Below are 24440 nucleotides of genomic sequence, written 5' to 3'. Positions count from 1 at the left end.
GCCTGGCAACAGCCTAGCCAATAAGAGACTGTAGTAACTCAGCCAATGAAAAGCAGTACACTTCAAACTCCCAGTTTCCTCCAATAGACTCTGTGTTTATAATGGCCGCTCCCAACTAACCTCTTTTCCCCTATAAAGGAACATTCCTCTCCTTGTTCTCTGGACTTGCCTGTGGTTCACCATAGATTGCGTGTCCCAAATTGCAATTCTTTGCTGTTCCTGAATAAACCCGTTTTGCTGGTAAAATAACAGGCTGTTTTATTTTTTTTACGTCTTCATCTGTTACCTTGTGGGAGAATTGGTGGGACCTGGGAGACCCTCCCCAGTAGAGATCTACTGGAATGAGTTTGGGTTGCAAGGCTGCCACATAGGATTTTCTGTATCCTTCCATGGACCATTGTTGCAATAGGGTGAGCTGCCAGGTGGTAGGTACACCTCTGGCTTCGTTGTAGCACCCTTCTCATGTACTCAGCTTGATGGATTCCAACTGCAAGTACCTGCAGCTCCCTGGGAGGGAGTGGCTCTCTACACAGGACTGATGGGAGTTGGATAAGCCTCCCAGCTCCTGTCCCTGGCAGGGGAACAAATCTGGAGGGTCCAACACTGAACTCCCAAAGCTCCCTAGGAGGACTGAACCCTAGTTGCCCAGAGCCATGACCTGTTTGATTATGCATCTGGACTGGCTGCCTCCCCTCCCTCTCTTCCCACTCCCCTATTGATGCTTTCTGGAATCGCCACACTGCTTTATACTCCCCAATCCTCGCCTCTGGGTCTGCTGCTGGGCACCCAACCCAAGACCCTGTAGTCTTAACGGCGAGAAGAGTGGTGAGGAAACTTTGAGAAATGAGAGCACACGCTTTTCCATTCAATTTTGCCCTTTTCTCTAAAAATAGAGCTCTTTATTTAAAACAGTTTAGGGTAGGCCCCAACAAACATTAGGAAATTATCTAAATATGACATAAACATAAAATAAAATTAGAAATAACTACAAATATCTTAGAACAATATATAATCTCCTCACTACCCTAAAGAATGGGAATGTTGCTTTCACCCAGGCATCACCCGCTCTGCCCCTGACATCTTTCATGCGTGGCCCTGGAGTTTCCACTATGCAGTTCCTGCCTGCTGGGGACATGAAAGGGCTTTGTAAACAGTTCAGTGCTGAGCACACCTGACAAATGATAATATTGAATAGCATGCTCTTTCCTAAAGCTGCCCAGTTTTTTGTTTATGACTTAATGACCATAAAGGAGCTGGAGTTTAGAATTAATAGAAAGCTCAGCGTCTGTCAGAAATTAAACTTTAAAAAAATGCTTAAAAAACACACAAGGTTTCAGGACAGAGAGAAAGCGGTTCCTTCACACAAGCCTAAGACAATAGTGAGGATAGCTTTTAGTTATTTGGAATTTACTTCCACGAAGCAGCTCGGCTGGTTCCAGAAAGGACACTGGGCTTGGTCTGGGTATTCTCCTAGGAACTGGCCGTGAGCCACAGCCTTCCCCAGCTCCATGGTTCCAGTTTGTTCTTCCTCTTCTGTGCTCAATCATGGACGTAGACAAGCCTCATTGCAGGGAAACCCCTGCAGAAATGCATGTATGTGTGTGAGTCCCAGCAGTGGTGAAGGCCTCCTGCCAGCCTCGTGCCCCTTGGAAACCCTTGCCGAGACCTCAGTACTGTTTCCATGGCCAAGGGGACGGGGCTTGGCCCAGCTGGCCAGAGACCGACAGTCTCACCCTCAGAGACGTACACAGTAAGTCAACATTTTAGCTTCCTCGTTTGAAACAAAAGACAGGTGTTCAATTTAAAAAGGGGTTTGCTAACGTTTTCTTTAGCAGTTGAAACTCCTAAGCACAATCTTACGTAGAGGGCCACCGGAGAAAATCAGGGCCCAGGGAGGCTGCTCTGGTTGCGCTGCGGGGATCCTACAGCCCACGGCTCCCCCTGCGATTGAGACGCCTCCTGTGAAGCCCAAGGCCTTTTGGGAACACAGTTTGAGAACCCCTGGACCAGATGCCTTCGAGAAGCTTTTCCAGATCTTCCATTAATGTTCCACCCTTGCGTTGCCTTCAAAACACAGCCCCGTGGATAAAATGCTTATGAAGATGCTTTTTACACAAATGGAGGAACTTAAGTCCTGGCAGGTGAAATGGCAGAGCCAAAGATGTTCGGATTCCTGTGGTCCCTGCAGGGCCACAAAACTGACAAAACCTTGGTCTAACGGGTGAAGACTCAGCTCTGCTCGTCCATATACTGGTGGGTGTAGGTTAATAAAGCGGTCGTTTGAGAACATCCATCACTACCCTCAGGTAAGGACAGTCACCTGTTTCCAGAAGACAGTGGTTTCTCAAAACTGGAAGAGGAAATGGGATGTCTTTACAACCACAATGGTCACCTAAAGGGTCTGAAGTGCTAAGTTGGGGATCACGGGCCCAGGGGTCCAACTCCTTGCTGGGTTGCTACCCCACCACCAATTAATCAGACCCCCTAGAAGGTGGGCCATTTGGTATTTTCTTTGCTGGGAAAAGGGAGAGGGACCTTTGGCTGGGCTCCAGCTTCTGAGAACTGTTTCCTGACCAGGAGGCAGGGGTCAGCGAGGGCAGGAGGCAGGAGAAAGACTAAAGGTGGGAACTCCAGTCACTCTGAGTTTAGGGTCACAGGTGGGAGATGCCCAGCGGTCCCCTCAGAGCCTGGGTGGATGGAGAATCCTACCAGCCACCACGGGGTGAGTGCCAGTGGTGTGGCAGGCATCACACGCCTCTGTCGGAACCCTCACCGTGCCCCAGGTGGTAGCTGTAGAAAGGAGACTCGGGTACAGAGAAGGAAGGTATCTCCCCTAAGGCCACACAACTGGGAAATGGCAGAGCTGGGATTTGGACCCAGGCCTCTTTGATAATGGAAACAGTGCAATGCCTGACCCAGAGACCGGGATTTGAAGGACACGCCTTTCCTCTTCCTCTCCAACACCCTCAGCCAACTGGATTTTTCTTCACTGGGGCCCACCCTAGGGGACTCATAAATCAGGATGTCGAGCCTCGGGGAGGAGGGAGCCCAGCGGGTTTTGGAGAGAGGCGTTGAGTCCTGCTACACGTGGTGTGCCTCCAGATTTCTTCGCTCCCCAAATCCAGATGGGCCCTTGTGCTGTCAGCCTTCAACGTCCCCTGTGACCTGACCTCGCCTGTTTCATGTTGTGCAGGGATGACTTTTCCAACTGGCCTGTCACCCCAGGGACAGTGGTGTGGTCTGACACCCAACCAACCTCTGACCTCCGCCCATCCCTGTCTCCACCCCTCTTGGCTCTCGGCCCAAAGCTCGCAGGTCATAGGACGGGGTGGCTTCTGACTGCTCAACCTGGCGGACACCTCTAGCCGGGTTCCCCGAGGTGCCGTAAGAACCCGCTGCTGCCCCAGCGATGATGCTCTCAGGATTTCAAGTCTTGGTGGCATGCTGGGTCCCCAGAAAGCTCAGTAGCACCACACTGGGAGGGACGGCTCACCTGGCCAAGTAGTGCCCCAGCGTCCTACCCCTGACCTCGACCCTCTGGAGGCTCTTAGCCCCGCAGCTGCCGTCACTGCTGTCCTCACTTTCTGATTCCCCCCCACCCTCTTCTTCTTCCTTGGGGCTGCTGTCCCAGCAGAAGGTCAGTGTCTGAAGAGAAACTGGGGGCTCCCTGGGAACCAGAATCAGCCCTGGGGACGGCAAGCCCCAGCTGACCCAGGAGGACGGGTTGTCTTCTGGGGGTTCTTCCAGGGAACTCGAGTCCTCGGAGAATTCGGGTGGCGGGAGAGGCTTCTGGAACTCCTTCCCACCCGGTCCTCGGCCTGGCCTCTTCTTGGCCAAGTAGCCAGATGATCCAGCCTCGTCCCAGGTGGAGGAGCCCGCAGTGCTGGCCCAGCTTCTGTCTGAAGAATCGCAAGCAGAGGAGCCTTCGACCCGGACCAGAGGAGTCCAAGGCCCTCCTGCCTCCGCCTGCCCCGGGCTCTGGTGTTCCTGCCCCAGGAAGGGGGGTGGTTCGGTGTAGGGCTGGAAGCTGACACCATCGTCCGAGCTCTCCTCGTCGGCCTCCTCCTCCTCAGCACTGTCCTCTGATCCTGCCTGGACGGTGGCTGGGGCCCTGACTCTAGGGGTCAGCCTGACCCTTCTGGTCCGTTCCTTTTGGGGACAGAGGATCAAGACATGCAGGCACTCTGGGCCACTGGGTTGAAAGGTTGCCTCGGGATGTCTGTGTCCAGAGAGGTCCTGATCAGGGGAAGGGGGAGAAGAACAGAAGATTCAGCCTTTCTGGAAGAGTGACCGTTCTAATTTGGGTTCCCCTGGAAATAGACTCTGAGACAAGGATTCAAATGTAAGTAGTTTCTTTGGGAAGTGATCCCAGGAAGTGTCAGCAAGGCCTAGCAACCGATAGCGGGGTGTTATCAGGCAAGTTACCCCGAGGGCAGCTGGAACTTAGCCCTGCCGGGGACACAGGCCTCAGAGCACCATCGGGTGAGGCATGGAGGGGTGGTGGCGGTGTGAATTCTCTGCCACATGCAGCTGGTGATGTGCACGGGCAGAGCGGACACCAGAGGCCAGAGAAAGCCTCCAGGTTTCAGGTGCCAGCTGCAGGGGGTCGAGCTGGTAACTTACCACATAATGGGAAGGCAGAGGGATAGGGCAAGGTGCAGACCCATCTAACACAGAGGTTGTCCTTCAGTTAGTGGGAATTCCGTGCAGGTCCCATATCCAGGAACGTTGAAACAGTCCCGTGTGGCAGGGACTCTCAGAATCCCTCCTCAAAGCCCCCACCGGACCCAAGTGCCCACTGAGCCTCATCTCCCACAGCCTCACTTTCCGGGCCTTCATCTGAACAAGTCTGACCTCTCCAGGCTTCCCCTGTCCCAGCTGGCCCCAGGTTCTAAGCAAGCGAGCTGGCAGTCCGGTGGGGAAATTCCAGCGTCTGCCTGGGCAAGACTGACCCTCGGTTAGATTGTGAATGAAGTGCTGGGACTCTTTTAAGATGTCCCCTTTAGGTGCCACCCTCCCGCCTCCCCTCTGGGCATCTCTCCTGAAGCATATTTGCTATTTTAGTTTGGTGCCAAAGGAATGAATTACTAATGGTGAAAATTTAGACAGGAAGATAGATGTTTCGCAGTCTGGGCCATCTTGATATTCTAGCTGAACTATCTCTAAGTCTAGCTCCACTTCCTTGCTCTTCGACAACCCTCCCTCTCTGTCGCACACCCCCAGATTTGCCATACCAGGGCCTGTGGCATCTTTGCCTGATGAAACCAGGGGTTCCCCCTGAAGCTCTTCCAGATCACAGGCCCCGTGGCAACGACCAACAGCAGTGGCAGCAGAAGGGGTAGCAGTACCAGGAGTGCCCAGTTGGATCCTAGGAAGAAAAACATAATAACAACTAGAGAAGCAGGGGCTCCTGTCTATCAACGGCATCTGTGCCGTGGGCTTCACGTACATTATCCTATTTAATCCTCATCAGAGTAAACCCGTCCTACAGGGTGTGGAAAGCAGTGTTCAGAGAGGTTATGTAAGCTGCCCAAAGATACAGTGAGTGGGGTGGAGCTGGGATTTTAATCGAGGTGAGTCTGTCTCTAGACTTGTGCTCTTAACCACCATATTATGAAGATCCTAACGCCCAGCGGAAAAGTTCCCACTTCCGTACCACTTTGCACACACCTGGGGCCTCCAGGAAGAAGCAGGTGGGCTCAGAGAACTTGCTGTATTTAGGGGAGCCAAAGGTGTATATAGTTCTGGCGCTGAGGCAGTGGTGTCCGCTGGTGTCTGGTTGGAGAGAAATCTGGACTGGCTGGCCATGGGGAGTGGCTGGAAAACTGGCCTGTTTGGAGAGAGAAGCAGAGGCGGGTGGACCTGCTGGGGGGCGCTGGCTCCATGCAGCCAGAACAGGGTGGGGTTGGCAGGACACAGCGGTGACTCCTACACCTTTTCTTGCATTAAGGCTTAAGCATTCAGGGAGCACGTCCCCACACTCTCTGGTTTCTCTTCCATGGAGTTTCGAGGTAGAGATGGTCTGGGTTCAAAAGCAGCCCTGCCACTCAGGGTCACTCCCATGCACACCCCACCAGGGCCCACAGGCCCTCACTTTCAGGGACAGATGCCTCAGGCTTCCTGCCCTCAGGGCGTGTCAATCAATTAGGGCGGGGGCGGTGGTCACTCAGCCATTACAGACACAGAAAACTCTAGGGCTGCCTGTCTAACACAGTAGCCACTGGCCACAGGTGGCGCTTGAGCCCTTGAAGTGTGGCTGGTACCAACCGAGATGTGCTCTAAGTGTAAAATACACACTGGCTTTCATGAAAAAAGAACATAAAACATCTCAGTAATTTTTATATTAACTACAGGTTGAGAAGATAACATTCTATTGGATGAAATAAAACCTACTATGAAAATAAATTCACTTGTTTCTTTTTACTTAATTTAATGTGGAACACCTAAATGACACGATGTGGCTTGCATTATGTTTCTACTGGACAGTGCTGGTTGAGAATATCTGTGAGGTTCTTGAAGGTGAGGACCACATCGGATGAAGATCTATCAACGTGTCTCTGGGATCCAGAGTGTGCAGGAGGTTAGGAGTGGGAGCGTTGGTTCGGTAAAAGACAGAATGGACAAGAACGGGGGTCCGTAGACTACAGCCCCATCTTTTTTTTTTTTGTGGTACGCGGGCCTCTCACAGCCGCGGCCTCTCCCGTTGCGGAGCTCAGGCTCCGGACGCGCAGGCTCAGCGGCCACGGCTCACGGGCTCAGCCGCTCCTCGGCATGTGGGATCTTCCCGGACCGGGGCACGAACCCGTGTCCCCTGCATCGGCAGGCGGACTCCCAACCACTGCGCCACCAGGGAAGCCCCCATCTTTTGTTTTAAATAGAGTTTTCCTGGAACACAGCTATGCCTGTTCATGTACCTATTTACTTATGGCTCCTTTTGTGTTACAGATGGAGTTGAATAGAGGTGACAGACGATAAGGCCTGCAAAGCCAAAAGTATTTACTATCTGGCCAATTACAGAAAAAGTTTGCCAACCCCTGCCATGAATAAATATATACAGACATATGCACACGCATACACAGAAACAAGTCTGAAATTGGATATATACCACATAGTTATTTGCGATCATCTCTGTGTACTGTTGGTTTTCTTCCTAGAATTTATCTGTATTTTCTAGGTTTTTTTTCTAATGAAACTGGTGGCTTAACAAGTAGGCTAGGTAGGTTCTTGGAGCCTGTCATACTTCAGTCAGATTTAAAAAAAAAAAAAAGGTTTCATAATTTTAAAAAAAATTAGGTAGAAAACTGCTGTTTATTACCTGTAATGTGCAGGGGAAGGATGTCCTGAACTTGGCCTCTTAGGGGGAGGGGGGCAGAGGTGGGCCACAGCCACTCACACTGTGCAGAGTCAAGGGGTGACTGCCAGGAGTGAGGGGTATGCAGGGAAGGCTTCCTGGAGGAGGCTTTCAGGGCTTGGAGGGTGAAGAGCACTGGGGTTTGGTGGGAGAATGAGGAAGGGGACCCAGCCTGGGGGCATGAAAGGGGTTTCTCACCTCATTCCCGGTCCCCTCTTTCCAGAAATACACCTCATAGCTCAGATCTGGTTGGGGCATGCAGTGGGGCAGCTGGTACGTGGCATTGACACTCAGGATCTCGTCTGTCCGGGTGAATACCAGGACAGGTGGGGCTGGCTCCACTGGCAGAAACAGAACAGGACCCATCAGGACCTTCTGGGGGTCACAGGGCATCCATCCCCCAGCCTCCAGGCAGGCCTGTTCCTCACCCAGCCCAGAAACAGTTAACCTCCCTTTACTCATGTCATCCCTTCCACTTGGGTGCCCTTCACATGTCACTGGTCTGTCAGCATCCTGTGCATTTGTATTAGTTTTTGCTGCTGCCGTAACATGTGACCATGAACTTAGTGGCTTAAATCAACACAGATTTATTATCTCTCAGTTCTGTAGGTCAGAGTCTGGGTGGGCTTGATGGGGTCCTCAACTCTGGGTGGAAATCAAGATGTCAGCTGGCCTGGCTCTTATCTGGAATTTTGGGGGAGAATTCACTTCCATGCTCATTCATGCTGTCAGCAGAATTCAGTTCCTTGTGGTTGTGAGGCTGAGGTTTATTTCTATGCTGTTGTTAGCTGGGACCCTCTCTCAGCTCCTGAGGGCACCTGCATTTTTTTTTTTTTTTTTTTTTTTTAAATTTTGGCCGCGCTGCACAGCATGTGGGATCTTAGTTCCCTGACCAGGGATTGAACCCGAACCCCCTGCAGTTGAAGCACAGAGTCTTTATTGGACTGCCAGGGAAGTCCTGCCACCTGCATTTCTAATCACGTTGCCCCTTCATCTTCAAAGCAGAAACACCATGTTGAATCCTTCTCACACCTCAACTCTCTCTGATTTTCCCTTCTTCTACACCTCTTCTGCCTCCAGCTGGAGAAAGTTCTCTGCTTTTAAGGGTTCATGGGATTAGATTGAGCCCATTTGGATAATCCAAGATAATCTCACTACTTTAACACCCATAAACTTAATTAAAATCCCTTTTGCCATTTAATAGTAACATCTAACATATTCAGAAGTTCAGGGATTAGAGCATGAATATCTTTGGGGGAGTCATTCTGTCTATCATGGTCCTCCCTCTGACTCCTTGAAAATCATGTCCCTCTCCAATGCAACATACATTCTCCCCATCCCAAGGTACCCCAGGGTCTCATCCCATTACAGCATCAACTCAAGTTCTAAAATCTCATCATCTAAAGTATCTAAATCAGGTTCAGGTGAGACTTTGGGTACAATCCATTCAGTACAACTCCTGGGACACAATTCCTGTCCATTTGTGGACCAGTGAAAATAAAGTACAAGTTATCTGCTCCCGATATAAGGTGGTGGGATAGGCACTGGATAATAGTTATAGACATTTTGGTTCAAACAGGGAGAAATAGGAGGTAAAAAGGAGTCACTGGGCTGAAGCTGTTTTGAAATCCAGCTACACAAACTGTACTAGGTTTTAAGGCTTGGGAACTACTTCTCCTTGGCTTTCAGCACTGCTCTCTGGGCTCTTGGTTCCACCCTCTGAATCATCCTTCGTTTTCATGAAAGGTAGCAGGTATTTGCAGCTAAGTAGTTTTACCAGTCTGCTTCCTTCCAGTAGAAATTGGGGGACCAGTAGCCTTCTTTCTTTTCTTGTCCTCTCTGTCCCTCTCCGTTCAAGCTGGCAGTGTTTCTGCTGATATAAAATTCTCAAGAATTTTATGGGTCTCCTGTGGATGTCATGGGGACCCGCTCCATTAGACAGAAGTCAGTTCCACAAATCTTTTTGAGATAAGCCCTTCTCTATTTTTGGCTTTAGCGGAGCTGGCTGAGGGATAACACTTCAGCTTTCTAGAGGCCCTTTGATTTGACTGAGGGGAACTGAACTGTGTGTCAGACCCTTAAATCTCTTCAAAGAGCCTTTTTCTGGACTAAACACTTTGACCTTTCTGAGGTTTTAGGAGATGATCGCACAGCCGCACACTTGGCTGTTTCTCTACGTCACACTCTTGGAAGCAATTTCTTTAGTATCTTTTGCCATCTGTACAGGTTAAGAATTTCCCAAATCTTCAAGTCCTGGTTCCTTTTCGTTTATGCTCTTTCCTCAATTTCTCTCTCTCCTCCTTGCATTTTGCTATGATTACCAGGAATAAACCAGGCAAACCTTCAACACAACATTTATCAAATCTCCTTGATAAATGTCCAGATTCATCATTTACAAGTTCTGCTTTCCACATACCGACAGGACACAATTTTGCTAATCTTTTTGCCAGTATATAAGAGGCATTCCCCCTTCCTGAATTTTTCAATAACATATTCCTCACTTCCTTCTGTGAGGCAGTGCTTTTAGTATCCATACTTCTACTAACAGTCTGTTCGTGATGATTTAAGAACTCTTGAAGGAGATTTAGATTTTCTCTATGATGCTCCTCGCTTGCTTCTGAGCTCTCACTGGCAGAGTCTTTAATGTCCATTTCTAATGACAGTCTGTTCAAGGGCATCTAGGTTTGACTGATGGTTTGAAGATGGTGGGGGCAGTGAGTTGAAATAAAGTGGCAAGAGAAAATTAATACACCATTGTTCAAGATCCAGCTGAAATGCCACTTCTTCCATGCAGCCCTCCCTGAGTACCAGCCAGCAGGAGCTCTGGCCACACTGGTCATCCCTGTCCTGTGTTTGTGCTCAGGGAAAATGTGTGGCTTCCACAAGGTGCCACTACTTATGTGTTCAGGAAATATCCACAGGACACTGATATGTATTAAGCCCTGGGCAGGGAGCTGAGGGGAGTGGGGAGATGAGGCCTCCATAAATCTTGACCTCAAGGAGTTGGAAGAATTTAGGGGGAAATGAAATACATAAACTACCAAAACTCAAGAGAGAGAGTGACCAGGGTCACCACAGCTGAGGGCAGAAATAGGAAGGAAGGGTCACTCAAGCTTGAGGTGTGCTGCAGGAGAATCAGAATATTATTCAGGGAGGAGGAGGCAAAAAAAAAAAGTAGCCTCCTTTCTGCATCTTTCCCTCTGTTGTTCTAATTCTTATTCCTATTCATCCAGCCTCTGCAGTGGTTCATCCATCATTCTTCTAGCCAGACAGCCTTTCTGCCTGCCTTCCCATCTTTCTTTTCCTTTCTATCCATCCATCCATCCTTCCCAACTATGCTTCTTTTCCTTCCCATCCACGCGTCCTTCTCAACCATCCTTCCTTCTTCCTAAGCATCCTGTCTTCCTTTCTTTCCAATTGACATTTCTTCCTTCCTATCCACCCTGTCTTCCTGTTCATTTATACTTTCTTCCTTCCTTGTATCTAGCCAATCAGTCTACTTTTCTACTCCTCCATCCTTCCTATCCATCCATTCTTTTCTTTCCATACATCTTTCCTTCCTGTTTTTCCTTTCTCCTTTGCCTCTCCTTCCCTTTTACCCTTCCTTCCCTTCCCAGGCAGCCAGCCTTCCTTCTGTACTCACTACCCACTGATCCATCTGTCTGCCTTTCGTTCCTATCCTCCACTTCTCCATCCATACTGGCTCCTTCATGGTAAGCATTTACTCATCCATCTAGCCTCCTCCTTCCCACTCATCCATCACTTCTTCCCCATCCTCTCCACACTTCTTTTCTTCTTACCCATCCATCCTTTTCCTCCTTTCGTCCATCCAACCAGCCAGCTTCCTCCCATCCAAATCATCTCTTCTTCCTTCTCTGCCATTTTCTCCTGCCATCCTTCATTAAATCCCTTCCTCATCCCCCTTCAAGCCCTATTTTGTCCTCAAACATTTTGAGAAGCCTGGGTGATAAGTTACAGATCTCAGCTCCATGAGGCTATTGTCTGAGTATTTATCCTCCCCTCCTTACTCCTGACCTGATGAGCACCTTGTCCCAGATCAGAAAGAGCCATTTCACATCCCGTGTCCATCACTTACTAGCTGGCAAGTTCCTTAACTTCTGTGAGTCTTGCTTTATTTATTTTTAAAAAATGGGGTGATGAAAATGAACCCCACAGGTCTGTTATAAGGATTAGAAATAAAATACATTGGGGGAAGAAAAGCACTCTCCTCACTCAATGTTTAACACTGGTGATTTATGAAGGCTGTAAGCATGGGGAATGTTTTCCTCTCTATTTTCATCTCCTTCCCCCCCCCCCCAAATTTCTACCGTGTACAGAAATTACTATTGCAACCAGAATTTTTAAAAATTGTTTCTTAAAGAGAGAGATTGAACCTTAAAAAAGTAGGAATAAATATATAAAGTGCCTTGTGTAGTTCATGACCAAGGTTGTGCTCAAAAGAAGATCATGAACCTCATTAGGAGGAGGTACAAACTGAACTGCTGGGGCTGGTGAACTCCCCTAACTCCCTGCCACGAAGTCAGGCTACTTGGACATGGGCCAGGGCCCGTGGCAGGTGGCCCCAGAGAGCTGCCCACTGCTTTGGGGAAGTGGGAGACAGATGGCCAGGAGAGCAGTGCCTCTGAGCCAGGCTCCTGAGCAGACGGCCTCCCACAGGTCCTTCACTTACCTTCAAAAAAGTAATCCATGGACTTGGACTCCACCCAGGGTGACCTGGCTCTGGGAGAAACCGCTCGCACACGCCCCTTGAACTTATTGCACAGGTCTTGTTTCTCCAGGCACGTCAGAGAACACTGTAGCTCTTTGGTTCCTGCACACATTTTTACTCTCCGCCACCGTTTGGGGGTTGCAGAGCTGAGGGAGGAGACAGGAGGGTGTGGGTCATGGATTCAGCCTCTTGGGGGTGAGAAAACTTAGAGAACATGCGATCACTCGTCCCTCCATCCCACCTGATCATCCATCCATCCATCTGTCCAGCCAGCCAGCCATCGGCTGAGACAGAATGAGAACAGTCCAGTCAAGAGCTTGGGCTCTGGAATGATAGACAAGGGGGGGAACCCTGGCTCTGCCCCTCACTAGCTCTGGGACCTTAACGCAGGTCACTGTCCCTAAGCCTCAGTGTCCCCATCTGTCATGGCTCCCCCACAGGGTCGTCGTGCTAGTAACCATTTTCCCCGCGTTTATTCATTCAGGCATTTATGGACCCCCTGCCGTGTACCAGGCCCGGTGCCAGGCGCTATGCGGATGTCAGAGGGGAACACACAGGTCCATGACTACGACCTCCTGAGAACACTGAGGTCCAAAGGAGGGACCTGCGTGCTGGGCATTATTCTTGGGCAATCGGCAACTCATGACAGATAGGTCCTGCCCTCGGGAACTTACACTCTGGAGGGAAGGGATGAGAGACCATCACATCAACAAGATAAATCCAGGAGCTGGTAAATGCAGTGGTCATAGGGTAGTGCGGGGGTGACTGCTCTCTGAAGGCGGCTCAGGAAAGGCCAGGAAGACAGTGCTGAAGCTGAGGCCGGGATGCTGAGAAGGGAGCCAAGAGAAGGCCTGGGGGAAGGAAACGCAAAAGCAAAAGCCTTGCAATGGGAAGGGACTTGATCTGTCCAGACAAAAACAAGGCCAGGACAGCCAAAGCCCAGTGGACAAGGCCGGGAGAGGGCGGACAGACTGGACGTGAGGGTGGAGGGGCGTGGGCAGAGCAGGCAGGGTCTTGCCATCTTGGCAAGGGGCTTGGATTTTATTCCAAGTGTCAGAGGAAGCTATCAGAAGGTTCTGAAGAGAGGAACTGAGGTCATCTAATTTATGTTTTTAAAATATCACTCTGATAAACTAGCTAGGAGGCTGCAGCAGTGGTCCAAGAGAGAATGATGGGTGAGATGGCAAGAAAAGGTTGGGTGTAGGATGCATTTTGGAGGTAAAGCTGATGAGACTTGCTCATGGATTGGATGTGGAATATGAGGGAAAGGAGAATTGAGGACTCTTCCTGGGTTTGGAGACTGAGCAACAGGTGACCAGAAAAGGCTGAGATACAGGTAGGCAAAGAGAACAGATCTGGGGGAAGAATTCCCCTGTTTTGTTTTTTGGTGAAGTTATACTAGGTAAACATCAACGAAAAAAGGAACTGGTGTAGGCATATTAATATGAGACAAAGTAGAAACTTCAAAGTCCAAAGCGTTAGTAAAGGTGAAAAGAACCACTACACAGTAGTGAATGATTCCACTTACCAGGAAGATATACAAATTCTAACTTATATGTGCCTATTAAATAGCTTCAAACTATATTCAGCAAAAATAGATAAAACTACAGGAAGAAAAAGAAAATCCACAATTACGATGGGAAATTTTTAATATATCTCACTCAGTAATCAACAGTTGAATAAAGAAAAATTATTAGTACATATGTTAAAAAAATGAACAACATAATTATCAAAGTTCGTCTAATGAACATATACAGAACAAACAAGAAACTGGTTGAGCCACATACGAACCCTAAACAAAATATTATCAAAAATATTAACAAAAATAAAGCAACTCTCAAATTTCAAAGAATAGGTATCGCTCAAACTATTTCCTCTGACTGAAAATAATCCAGTTAAAAATCATTAACAAAAAGAGAACTAAAGGAAGTTTGAATATTTTAAAATGTTTTAAAATGACTCATGGATCAAATATTTGCAAATGATGCAACCAACAAGGGATTAATTTCCAAAATATACAAACAGCTTATACAACTCAATCAAAAAGACAAACGACACAATCAAAAATGGGCAGAAGACCAAAATAGACATTTCTCCAAAGAAGACATACAGATGGTCAACAGGCACATGAAAAGACGCTCAACATCTCTAATTATCGAGAGATGCAAATCAAAACTACAACAAGGTATCATCTCACACCAGTCAGAATGGCCATCATCAAAAAGTCTACAAATAATAAATGCTGGAGAGGGTGTGGAGAAGCGGGGACCCTCCTATACTGTTGGTAGGAATGTAAATTGGTGCAGTCACTATGGAGAACAGTATGGAGGTTCCCTAAAAAACTAAAAATAGAGTTCCATATGATCCAGTAAGCCCACTCCTGGGCATATATCTGAAAAAGCCCAAAACTCTAATTTGAAAAGATACATGCACCCCAGTGTTCATAGCAGCACTACTGACAATAGCCAAGACATGGAAGCAACCTAATGTCCATCAACGGATGAATGGTATGTATGTATGTATGTGTGTGTACACATATATACGGGAATACTACTCAGCCATAAAAAAGAATGAAATAATGCCATCTGCAGCAACATGGATGGACCTAGAGATTATCATACTAAGTGAATTAAGTCAGACAAAGACAAATATCATATGATATCATTTATATGTGGAATCTTAAAAAAATGATACAAACTTATTTACAAAACAGAAATAGACTCACAGGCACAGAAAATAAATTTATGGTTACCAAAGGGGAAAGGGGACCGGGGAGGGATAAATTAGGAGTCTGGGATTAATATATACACACTACCATATATAAAATAGATAAACAGTAAGGTCCTACTGTATAGCATAGAGAACTATATTCAATATCTTGTAATAACCTATAATGGAAAAGAATCTGAAAAGGAATATATATATATATATATATATATATATATATATATATAAACCTGAACCACTGTGCTGTACACTTGAAACTAACACATCATTGTAAATCAACTATACTTCAAACAAAAAGACAGGAGACTCAAAAATCACATATTGGAAAATAAAATAAAATGACTCATGGATCAAAGAAAGAATTATGATGGAAGTTAGTAAATCTCTAAAACTGAATGATCAAAAATATAACACAAATAAAAATTTATGAGATGTAGTTAAGCATATAGCTTTAAATATTTATAACAGAAAATAAGGAAGGATAGAAATTAATAAGCTAAGCAATCAACTGAATGAGTCAGAAAACGCATGCTAAAAACATATCTGTGAACAGATTGAAACTGTAAACTACTACTTCAAAATGGATTATAAAAGACATTTTAAAATGATATAAGACATGGAAGAACACAAAACAGAATCAGAGAAACTCAGAAAGGAGATAACAGAACACAGGAGTCAGACAAGAAACAATAACAACCACATTTCATAAACGAAGAATAAATTAGAAGAACAATAAGAGCAAATTAATACAGCAGATAATGCCTTAAAAGAAACAGAAAGTGAAAAGAGAGAAAGTTTCAAAAAATAAAAGAGAACTGGGGGCTTCCCTGGTGGCGCAGTGGTTGAGAGTCCCCCTGCTGATGCAGGGGACACAGGTTTGTGCCCCGGTCCGGGAAGATCCCACATGCCGTGGAGCGGCTAGGCCCGTGAGCCATGGCCGCTGAGCCTGTGCGTCCGGAGCCTGTGCTCTGCAACAGGAGAGGCCACAACAGTGAGAGGCCCGCGTACCGCAAATAAATAAATAAATAAAAATAAAAGAGAACTGAAATGTAAATGCTAAAGTTTGAAAACTTCTAGAAGAAAGCACAGAAGAGGATCTTCGTGACCTTGAGTCAAGCAAACATTTCTTAGGACACCGGGAGAAAAGAAACCTGATGTGTTAGTCTGCCAGGGCTGCGGTGACAAAATGCCAGGCTTGGGGGCTTAAACCACAGAAATGTCTCTCTCACAGTTCTGGAGGCTGGAAGTCCAAGATCAAGGTGTCTGCAGGTTTGCTCTCTCCTGAGACCTCTCTCAGGAGATGGTTACCTTCTCTCTGTGTCCTCACCTGGCCTTTTCTCTGTGTGTGAGCAGCCCTGCTGTCCCTTCCTCTTCTCATAAAGGCACTAGTTCTATTGGATTAGGGCCTCACCCTTAGGACCACATTTAATCTTAATTACCTCTTTAAAGGCCCCATCTCCAAATACAGTCACATGGGTGTTAGGGCTTTAACATATGAGTGACTAAGGGGGGGGAACACAATTCAGTCCATAACAGGGAATTATGAATTAAGCTGCTATGAAAGTTTGTATACAAGTCTTTGTTTGGACATATGTTTTCATGTCTCATGGATAAAGATCTAGGAGTAGAATCTGGGAAACTCAGTTACTGAATGTGTAACTTTACAAGAAACTGTCAAGCTGTTTTCCAAAGTGATTGTACCACTGTATTTCCCATCAACAATATACAGTCAGTGTCCACAGGGGATTGGTTCTAGGCCCCCCGGGAGATACAGAAACCTGTGGATGTTAAGGTCCCTTATATAAAATGGTCTCGTATGTGCATATAATGTATGCACATCCTCCCATGTACTTTAAATCATCTCTAGATTACTTATGATACTTAATACAATGTAAATGATATGTAAATAGTTGTAAATACAATGCAAATGCTATGTAAATAGCTGCTAGTGTATGGCAAATTCAAGTTTAGCTTTTGGCACTTTATGGATTTATTTTTCTTTCTGGATTTTTTTTTTTTTTTTTTTTTGCGGTACGCGGGCCTCTCACTGTTGTGGCCTCTTCCGTTGCAGAGCACAGGCTCCGGACGCGCAGGCCCAGCGGCCATGGCTCACGGGCCCAGCTGCTCTGCGGCACGTGGGATCTTCCTGGACCGGGGCACGGACCCGTGTCCCCTGCATCGGCAGGTGGACTCTCAACCACTGCGCCACCAGGGAAGCCCCTGGATTTTTTTAAAAAATATTTTTGATCCATGGTTGGTTGAATCTGTGGCTGCAAAACCCCAGAATATGGAGGGCCATCTCCATGAGAGTTACTCCACATGTTTGTCTATGCTTAGTATCATCAGACCTTTTAACTTCAACCATTCTAGTGAGTGTGAAGTAGTATTTCCTTGTAGCTTTAATTTGTACTTCTCTAATGACTAATGATGTTGAACATCTTTTCATGTGCTTATTGGCCATTTATATATCTTCTTTTGTGAAGTGACTATTCAAATATTTGGGGGTGATTTGTCTTCTTATTTTTGAGATGTAGGAGTTCTTTATTTTGGATATAAGTTCTTTGTCAGTGTTTATACTATGAATATATTTTTCTCAGTGGCTGGCTTTTTCATTTTGTTTGGGCTTTTTTTTTTTCTTTTAAAGAACAAAATTTTAAATTTGGTGAAATCCAGCTTATCAGCATTATTGACTAAATTGTGCACACACATCCCCCACCCAATTCATATGTTGAAGCCCTAACACCCATGTGACTGTATTTGGAGATGGGCCCTTTAAAGAGGTAATTAAGATTAAATGTGGTCCTAAGGGTGAGGCCCTTATCCAATAGGACTAGTGCCTTTATGAGAAGAGGAAGGGACACCAGGGCTGTTCTCCCACAGAGAAAAGGCCAGGTGAGGACACAGAAGGTGACCATCTCCTGAGAGAGGCCTCAGGAGAGAGCAAACCTGCTGACACCTTGATCTTGGACTTCCAGCCTTCAGAACTGTGAGAGAAAAACTTCTCTTGTTTAAGCCCCCAGTCTGTGATATTTTGTTATGGCAGCCCTAGTAAATGAACACAGATTTTGGTACCATAAGTGAGGTGCCAATGTAACCAATATCTAAAATTGTGTTAGTAGCTTTGCAGCTGGGTAACAGAGGCTGAAAGAGTTTTGAGGTTCATGTGAGAAAAAGCCTAAATTGCCTTGAAAAGACTGTTCGTCAGAATATAGATGTTAAAGGTGATTCTGGGGTCATCCCAGTTGGAAAGGAGGAATGTCTTACTGGCAACTGGAAGAAAATTGATCCTTGTTATAAAGTGGCAAAGAACTTGACTGAATTACGTCCTAGTGTTTTATGGAAAATCAGAAGTGGAAAGTGATGAACTTGGATACTTAGCTGAGGAGATTTCTAAGCAAAGTGTTGAAGATGGGACCTGGTTACTCCTTACTGCTTATAGTAAAATGAGAGAGGAGAGAGAGAGAGATAGAAGGAATTGTTAAGCAAAAAGGAACCAGAAATTGAAGATTTGGAAAATTCTCAGCCTATGCATATTGCAAAAAATGAGAAAGCGTGTTCTGGAGAGAACACCAAGGTGGTGGCTGGAAAATCATTTGATAAGGAGATCGTGGGTGCAACTCACGGATTTAATCAGCCACCTCAGTAGAAGCCAGGGATAGGGATGGGATTATTACGTGTATCACCCTAATTCTGTTCACTGAAAAGATCTCAGAGCAATAGTTCAGTAGTGATCAGACGGCTACACAGACTGTGTTCTTTAAAACCATTTCTTACCAAATGGAGACGTGGCTGATTTCAGGTTTTAGGTCAGGAATTGTGCAAGTGAGTCTGGAACATCTTTTCGCAACAGATAGCAATAAAGATATCATGAATTACTAGGGTCAAATTCAAAGGACTCAGGAGCCAACCTGAAGAGACATTCATGGACTAAAGATGAGACCATTCAAGCTTCAATGAGTAGAATAAATTGCAATGAATTGAAACCATCACATATGTTTAACTACTTGAGTTCGTAATGATAATAAAAAAACAAGGCAATCACCTTTGGGACATGATAGGGAACCAGTTCATTATCTTGAAAACTGGTAAATTAAAGGAAAACAATTCAAGCATTTATTCCGTCTTGCCTACATGAATAGTGCCACTGAATAGCAAACACTACATGAGAGGAAGCATCTCTTTGTAAAATTAATTCCAGCTAATAAATGAAAAAATACCATTAGAATATCATGGTTTTGGAATCCTCGCAGGTGTTTCAAAAGCGTAAAAGGAAAGGAAAATATCATATAGGTCCAGAGGTTAGGCTTTCAATTCTTTCATCAATTTATCCCACCTCCGCTATGCCCAGGTGTGTGGCTTTGAGCAAAATACACTCTCAGTGCTTCAGTTACCTCCACTGTAGAGCAGAGTCACTGAATCCTTCCTCGTAGGGCGGTGTGAGATTAAATACATTTGATGTATGGACACAGTGCAGACACAGAGCAAACACACAGGCCATGTTAGGTATTGGTATTTTCTGCCTCCTGATACAGTTCTATACCATTCTTTCTTTTTAAAGCTCTCTCACAGTCTGTCCTTTCCCAAGCCAGGCCCCCATCACTCACATCTGGATGCTACAGATGGAGGGACTGTAATAGAACAGGAAGAGCACAAGCTTTGGGGTCAGACAGACTTGGGTTTTTCTTCTGGTTCCATCACTGGCTTCCTTGGGCAGGTCACAGCACCTGAGTTGTTTCCTCGCCTCTAGAACAGGGGAAATGCAGGGTCTGCCTGGTGATGCTGGGAGGAAGAAGGGAAATGCTCATGCAAGGCTCCTAGCACTCAGCCTGGCACAGAGTGGGTCCTGAGTACGTGGCAGTTTCTTCTCCTTTCTGCTTCCTCCTTCTCACCAATTCTAGATTAATCCTCCTGAGTATCTGCTTTCATTAGCTCACTCTCTTACTAAAGAACTTCAGATGATTTCCATCTATGTGCAAAGATGGCAAATCAGCTTTCATTTGCAAACTCCTCTGCATCAGCAGTGGCTGCCTGGGCTGCCAAGTTGAGAAGGACTCCAAGACTCCGTGCAGGCTCTGTGGGGAAAAGGGTAATCATCTAGCGATGCCTAACACGGCTCTGCAAGAGATACACCTGCCTCCCTTATCTGCTGGAATGCCAAGCACCTCATCCAGGCCCTCAAGAATTCCCTCACTGGGTCCTCACAGCTCCATCCAAGCTCTGCTCTGACTTTTCTCAAAGACCTGCCCCCACCCCCGGCAGGTCTTTCACCTGGGCGCTGTTCTCCATTAAGCATCATCCCCACCTCCAGAGCTTTATCAAACGCCCTCTCCCAATACCTGCTGCAGGCCGTCACCCGTGGACACAGAGAACCAAGCCCGTCCAGCCCCTGCCCACCTCCTCGGTCTCCCCCTATCATCCCACCAGCCCGGAGGCGCCCCTCCACCTTTGATAGGCCACAAAATAGGTCATGTTCTGGGGGTTGCCAGGTCCTGGGAGCCACGTCAGGTACACATTGAAGTCCCAGGAGAGCAGCGTCACGTTCTGGGGAGGGGCCAGAAGGGGCCTCCCTGTGGTGGAGAAAGAGGCCATGAAGTCTGGAGCCATTCAGAGCAGTGCGGGCGGGCAGTCGGGTGCTCACCGAGTTTAAGAACCAGGAGTTATCTGGGGTGGCTTAAGTATAGGGGATGTGATGTAGGCTGGGAACCTGGGGTGTGGGATTCCAGTCACAGCCATGCCACCGACTGGCTGTACTGCAGCCCCTTCCCCTCCTTAGACCTCAGCAGCCCATCTGTGACATGATGGGAAGCCCACCCTGGCACCTGAGGGTTCCGGCAAAACAGCGCAGCACAGGACCATCTAATAGATTCCTGGACTCCAGGAGGGAACGGTCCTGAGGGTCTCAAGGAGCAGAGGCTCTGTCTTGTTCTCAGCCATGTCCCCAGAGCCTGCCTGCAATGGTCCCTGGCACATAGTAGGTACACAATAAAAATCTGTTGAGTGAATGAATGAATACTGTGATGACTTGTATTATTCCTAAGGTCTCCTAACTGGTCTCTCTGCTTCCAACCTTGTGCCCACAATCCATTCTCCATATAGCAGCAAGGGTTAAAATGAAAGTCACATCACGTCACTCTTTTGCTTTAAACCTCCAGTGGCTTCTGTTTCATTCAAGGTAAAATCCAAAGTCTTTACAATCACCCTCAAGACCCTACCCTATCCAACCCATGACTCCCCTTGCTGGCTCCTCTCCAGCCATTCTGGCCCTTTCCTGTTCCTAGAGCATGCCGGCACACTCCCACCTCTAGGCCTTTTCACGAGCTGTTCCCTCCGCCTAGACTGTTCTCCCCACGGCTGTCCATCTGGCTCACTCCTCTGCTTCCTTCCCATCTTTACTCAGATGTCATTGTCTCAGTGATTCTTTCCCTGACCACCTCTCACTGGCCCCTACTTCCCTCCTTGGCACCTCCTCCCTGCTAACCCTCATCTTCTGAAATATGCATCTGATTACACAGCTGCCCAGTTTCTGCCCTTCCCTTGTCCTCAGAATAAAGTCTATGCTCCTTATCAGGATACGTGAAGCCCTGCCCAGCTTGGCCTGGCTGGGCCATCTCGTTGACCTCTTCCTGACAGCTCACCTACATACGTCACCAGGCTGCAGCCAGTCTTCTTTCTCGCCCTTCTCAAACCACCTCATTCTTCTGTGTGTCTTTGAACCCAGGTGTCTTTGACACCGTGGTATTCACCATCGAATCTTTGAAAGACTTGATTCAAACGTCACTTCCTGACATCTTTCAGAAGTGGTGGTAATGCTGCAGATGATAATAATAGCAGCTAATGTGTACTGTGCCCTAACTACGTGCCAGGCACCACGCAAAGCACGTTACCTGCACTTCCTCCTTCAATCCGCCCCACATCCCTAGGAGGTAGGTACTAATTAGGATCATCACATTACAGATGAGGAAACTGAGGCCCCCTCAGCTAATAAGTTGTAGAAACAGAATTCAAATCCAGGCCTAGCCACCCCCAAAGTCTGAGTTTTTTGGGTTTTTTTTAACATCTTTATTGGAGTATAATTGCTTTACAATGGTGTTAGTTTCTGCTTTATAACAAAGTGAATCAGCTATACCTATACCCATATCCCCATATCTCCTCCCTCTTGCGTCTCCCTCCCATCCCCTAGGCGGACACAAAGCGCCGAGCTCATCTCCCTGTGCTATGCGGCTGCTTCCCACTAGCTATCTATTTTACGTTTGGTAGTGTATATATTCCACGCCACTCTCTCACTTTGTCCCAGCTTACCCTTCCCCCTCCCTGTGCCCTCAAGTCCATTCTCTACGTCTGCAAAGTCTGAGTTCTTGATCACACTTCCTCCCCTGGGTTCTCGTGGGGCCTGTTCAGCCTTATTCTTCCAACATCTATGGATCATTATTGGTCAAAGACCTCTATTGATCACTGCGTGCCAGAGGGTTCCGAGAGGACTACAGCTCCACTCCTCCCCTTTAGGAGCTCATGGTCCCATGGAGAAGGCAGTGCCTTGAAGTGTCACATGGGTCATGATGGAAATCCATACAGGTTATAGAACGGCCTCAGGGAGGGAGGGCCCTTTCTGCTGGTGGCACTCAGCTCGGCTCCACACCCCTGGCCTTTCAGACCACCCCACCCCGTGTCCTCTAGCTGGAACTGCGTCACCAGGATGCCGATGCTGACATTGCCCCAGCTTCTGGACTTCCTAGCAGGTGGCTGGCATGAGGCCAAAATCTGTCTACAATCGTCTTATTTGAGGACAGGCCTCAATTCTGAGCTTGGCCACAGTGGAGAAATAGCAGCTAGAGTAGTTACCTCCTGATGAGCCTTCGAAGGGTGCCGGGCGTCGGTGTGAAACTTTATACACAAAACCTCATTCAATCCTCAGGACAAACCACCCTGTGGGGTAGGTGTCCTTCCCTTCCACGGAAGGCACTAGGCTCGGATACAGATGGTGAGTAATTTGCCTGAGACTACACAGCCAGTATGTGTGCGAGCCAGGATTAGAACCTGGATCCCGCTGCGCTTCACCCTAAACCTTCACACCATAGTTTGTGTTGTGTACACTAAATATTCCTCGGGTGTAAGGATAGCTAGGTCTAGACAGCAAAACTATTGAGTTTGAGGGTGAAAAAGGGGTACAGAGGAACCCCTCCTCTCCTCCCTGCATAGGTCCACTGTCCCTCATCAGCTGCAGTAACACTGCTGCAGAGGCTCCAGGGGCTGGGGCATCCCTGAGCTGACCTGGGTGGGTGGACCGCCCTGTGCCAGCTGCCCATCCCATGGCCAAAGTTGGCCATGCTCACTTCAGCTTGTCTTCTCTGTTCTGTGTGTCTCACCAATGCCTTCCTTCTTGGGTAATTCCCCTTAATTGCTCTGAGCCTCAGTTTCCCCCTCTGGAACGGGAGGAAGTAATACCTATCTTCTAGGACAGTTGGGTTGTGATGCTAAACTAGAATAATGTGGTGCCCAAGAAGTTGCTCAAACAAATGCTGGCACTTAACCTTAGTATTAGATGATGTCCAAGGGCCCTTCTAGCTCTTAAATTATTAGTCTAAGACTAGGGACATATCCTGGGGGCATTTTGGTGTCCTTCTCCCTGGATTGGTTGGGGTTTGGTGGTTGGTTCCTATCCCAAGGTATTTTGTATCCTGTCACCTTATTTACCAGTGAGAGCTCAGAAAAAAAGGTGGCTTGTTAGAATGACAGCACAGCACGGGCTAAGCTGGCACTCCTTCCCCTCAGGCCTGGGTGGAACTTCTGACACCCCCAGTCGGGAGGAAGGGGAGGGGACCCCTGGCGACGGCAGGGCGCTTCTGCTTAATTTCCCCTACTAGTCAGGGTCTGTGATATTAATGCAGCGGATAGGGCTTTTAGGAAACCTTAAAAACCACTTTATAAACAAATGCAGCTGACTTTTGAACGGCCACTGTCTTTTTTCCTGTTCGTCTGAGGCTGAACTGGCATTAGGAAGCTGGATCAGTTCCTTCCCGGAAAGGAATTTCAAAGACCCGGGTCTGTTTAGTCCTCGGAAAAAGAAAACTGGTGCTGGGTGGGCTCTGCTAATTCGCACGGGTTGCGGCGCACAGACTGATGCCCAAGGCACTCCCTCCCCGGAGCTCTGGGTCGGAAGGTGGGTGCGGACCGGATGGGGCACCCCGCGGCCCCACGCCCACCCCGCGGCCCCGTGCCCTTACCTGAAGTTGACTGCAGCAGGCACAGGAGCAACGAGGCCCACCGCGGGGCCCCGGTCATGCCGGTCTTCCTGTGGCCCAGGGTAGGACCAGGTCCCTCCTCCAGGCCCATCCAAGGCAGGTGACGCGACTGGCAGCCAATGGGAGGCCGGGCCGCGGGCCCGCCCCTTCGGGGCCAGGACTGGGAAGCTCCCGGGGCTTCCCTTGCGGCTGCCGGGCTCAAACCCTCCGGTAGCTCCCAGGGCCTCTACTTCATTTTGTTCTGCCCGATCCCGGGGGTGGGAGGTGAGGGGGTATCAGTAAATCCGTGTGTGGAGGGAGGGGAGAAGAGGGAAACTGTTTATTATTAATAATCACAGTTAGGAATTCCAATACGAGACTTTTAACAGGACAGTCGAGTTCAGGGCCAGTTTAA

General features: G+C 47.7%; 1 protein-coding gene across 6 annotated transcripts; it reads right to left on the bottom strand.

Moving 5' to 3' along the window:
- Positions 1 to 857: 857 nt before the first annotated feature.
- Positions 858 to 24160, bottom strand: IFNLR1 (interferon lambda receptor 1). Of its 6 annotated transcripts, none has more exons than XM_004266692.4 (7): positions 24029 to 24160; positions 20251 to 20374; positions 12042 to 12226; positions 7550 to 7692; positions 5671 to 5830; positions 5235 to 5368; positions 858 to 4236 (listed from the first exon to the last, which is right to left on the bottom strand). In XM_004266692.4, exons 1-7 carry the CDS (start codon positions 24135 to 24137, stop codon positions 3490 to 3492), a joined length of 1602 nt encoding a protein of 533 aa, XP_004266740.2. In that variant the 5' UTR covers positions 24138 to 24160; the 3' UTR covers positions 858 to 3489. The 6 variants fall into 6 exon arrangements, with proteins under 6 accessions (XP_004266740.2, XP_049571045.1, XP_033278470.1 ...); XM_049715088.1 differs by lacking the exon at positions 20251 to 20374 and adding an exon at positions 21443 to 21616 and having other exon boundaries at positions 24029 to 24045; XM_033422579.2 differs by lacking the exon at positions 24029 to 24160 and adding an exon at positions 21443 to 21888.
- Between the last annotated feature and the right edge of the window lie 280 nt (positions 24161 to 24440).

This window comes from Orcinus orca, chromosome 1, assembly GCF_937001465.1.
Source record: "Orcinus orca chromosome 1, mOrcOrc1.1, whole genome shotgun sequence".
Taxonomy (NCBI): domain Eukaryota; kingdom Metazoa; phylum Chordata; class Mammalia; order Artiodactyla; family Delphinidae; genus Orcinus; species Orcinus orca.
The sequence above is the reverse complement of the archived record's forward strand: the minus strand, read 5'-3'. Positions and strand labels throughout refer to the sequence as shown.

Bases quoted from the DNA above. Each gene is read 5' to 3' on its own strand.
- IFNLR1 (XM_004266692.4), bottom strand. From the start codon at position 24,137: ATGGGCCTGGAGGAGGGACCTGGTCCTACCCTGGGCCACAGGAAGACC. The intron at 5,831-7,549 runs GTGAGAAACCCC...CTCTCCAAACAG, and splicing joins AAGAGGGGACCGGGAATGAG to GCCAGTTTTCCAGCCACTCC. The intron at 5,369-5,670 runs GTGTGTGCAAAG...TTTTCTTCCTAG, and splicing joins CTTCTTCCTGGAGGCCCCAG to GATCCAACTGGGCACTCCTG.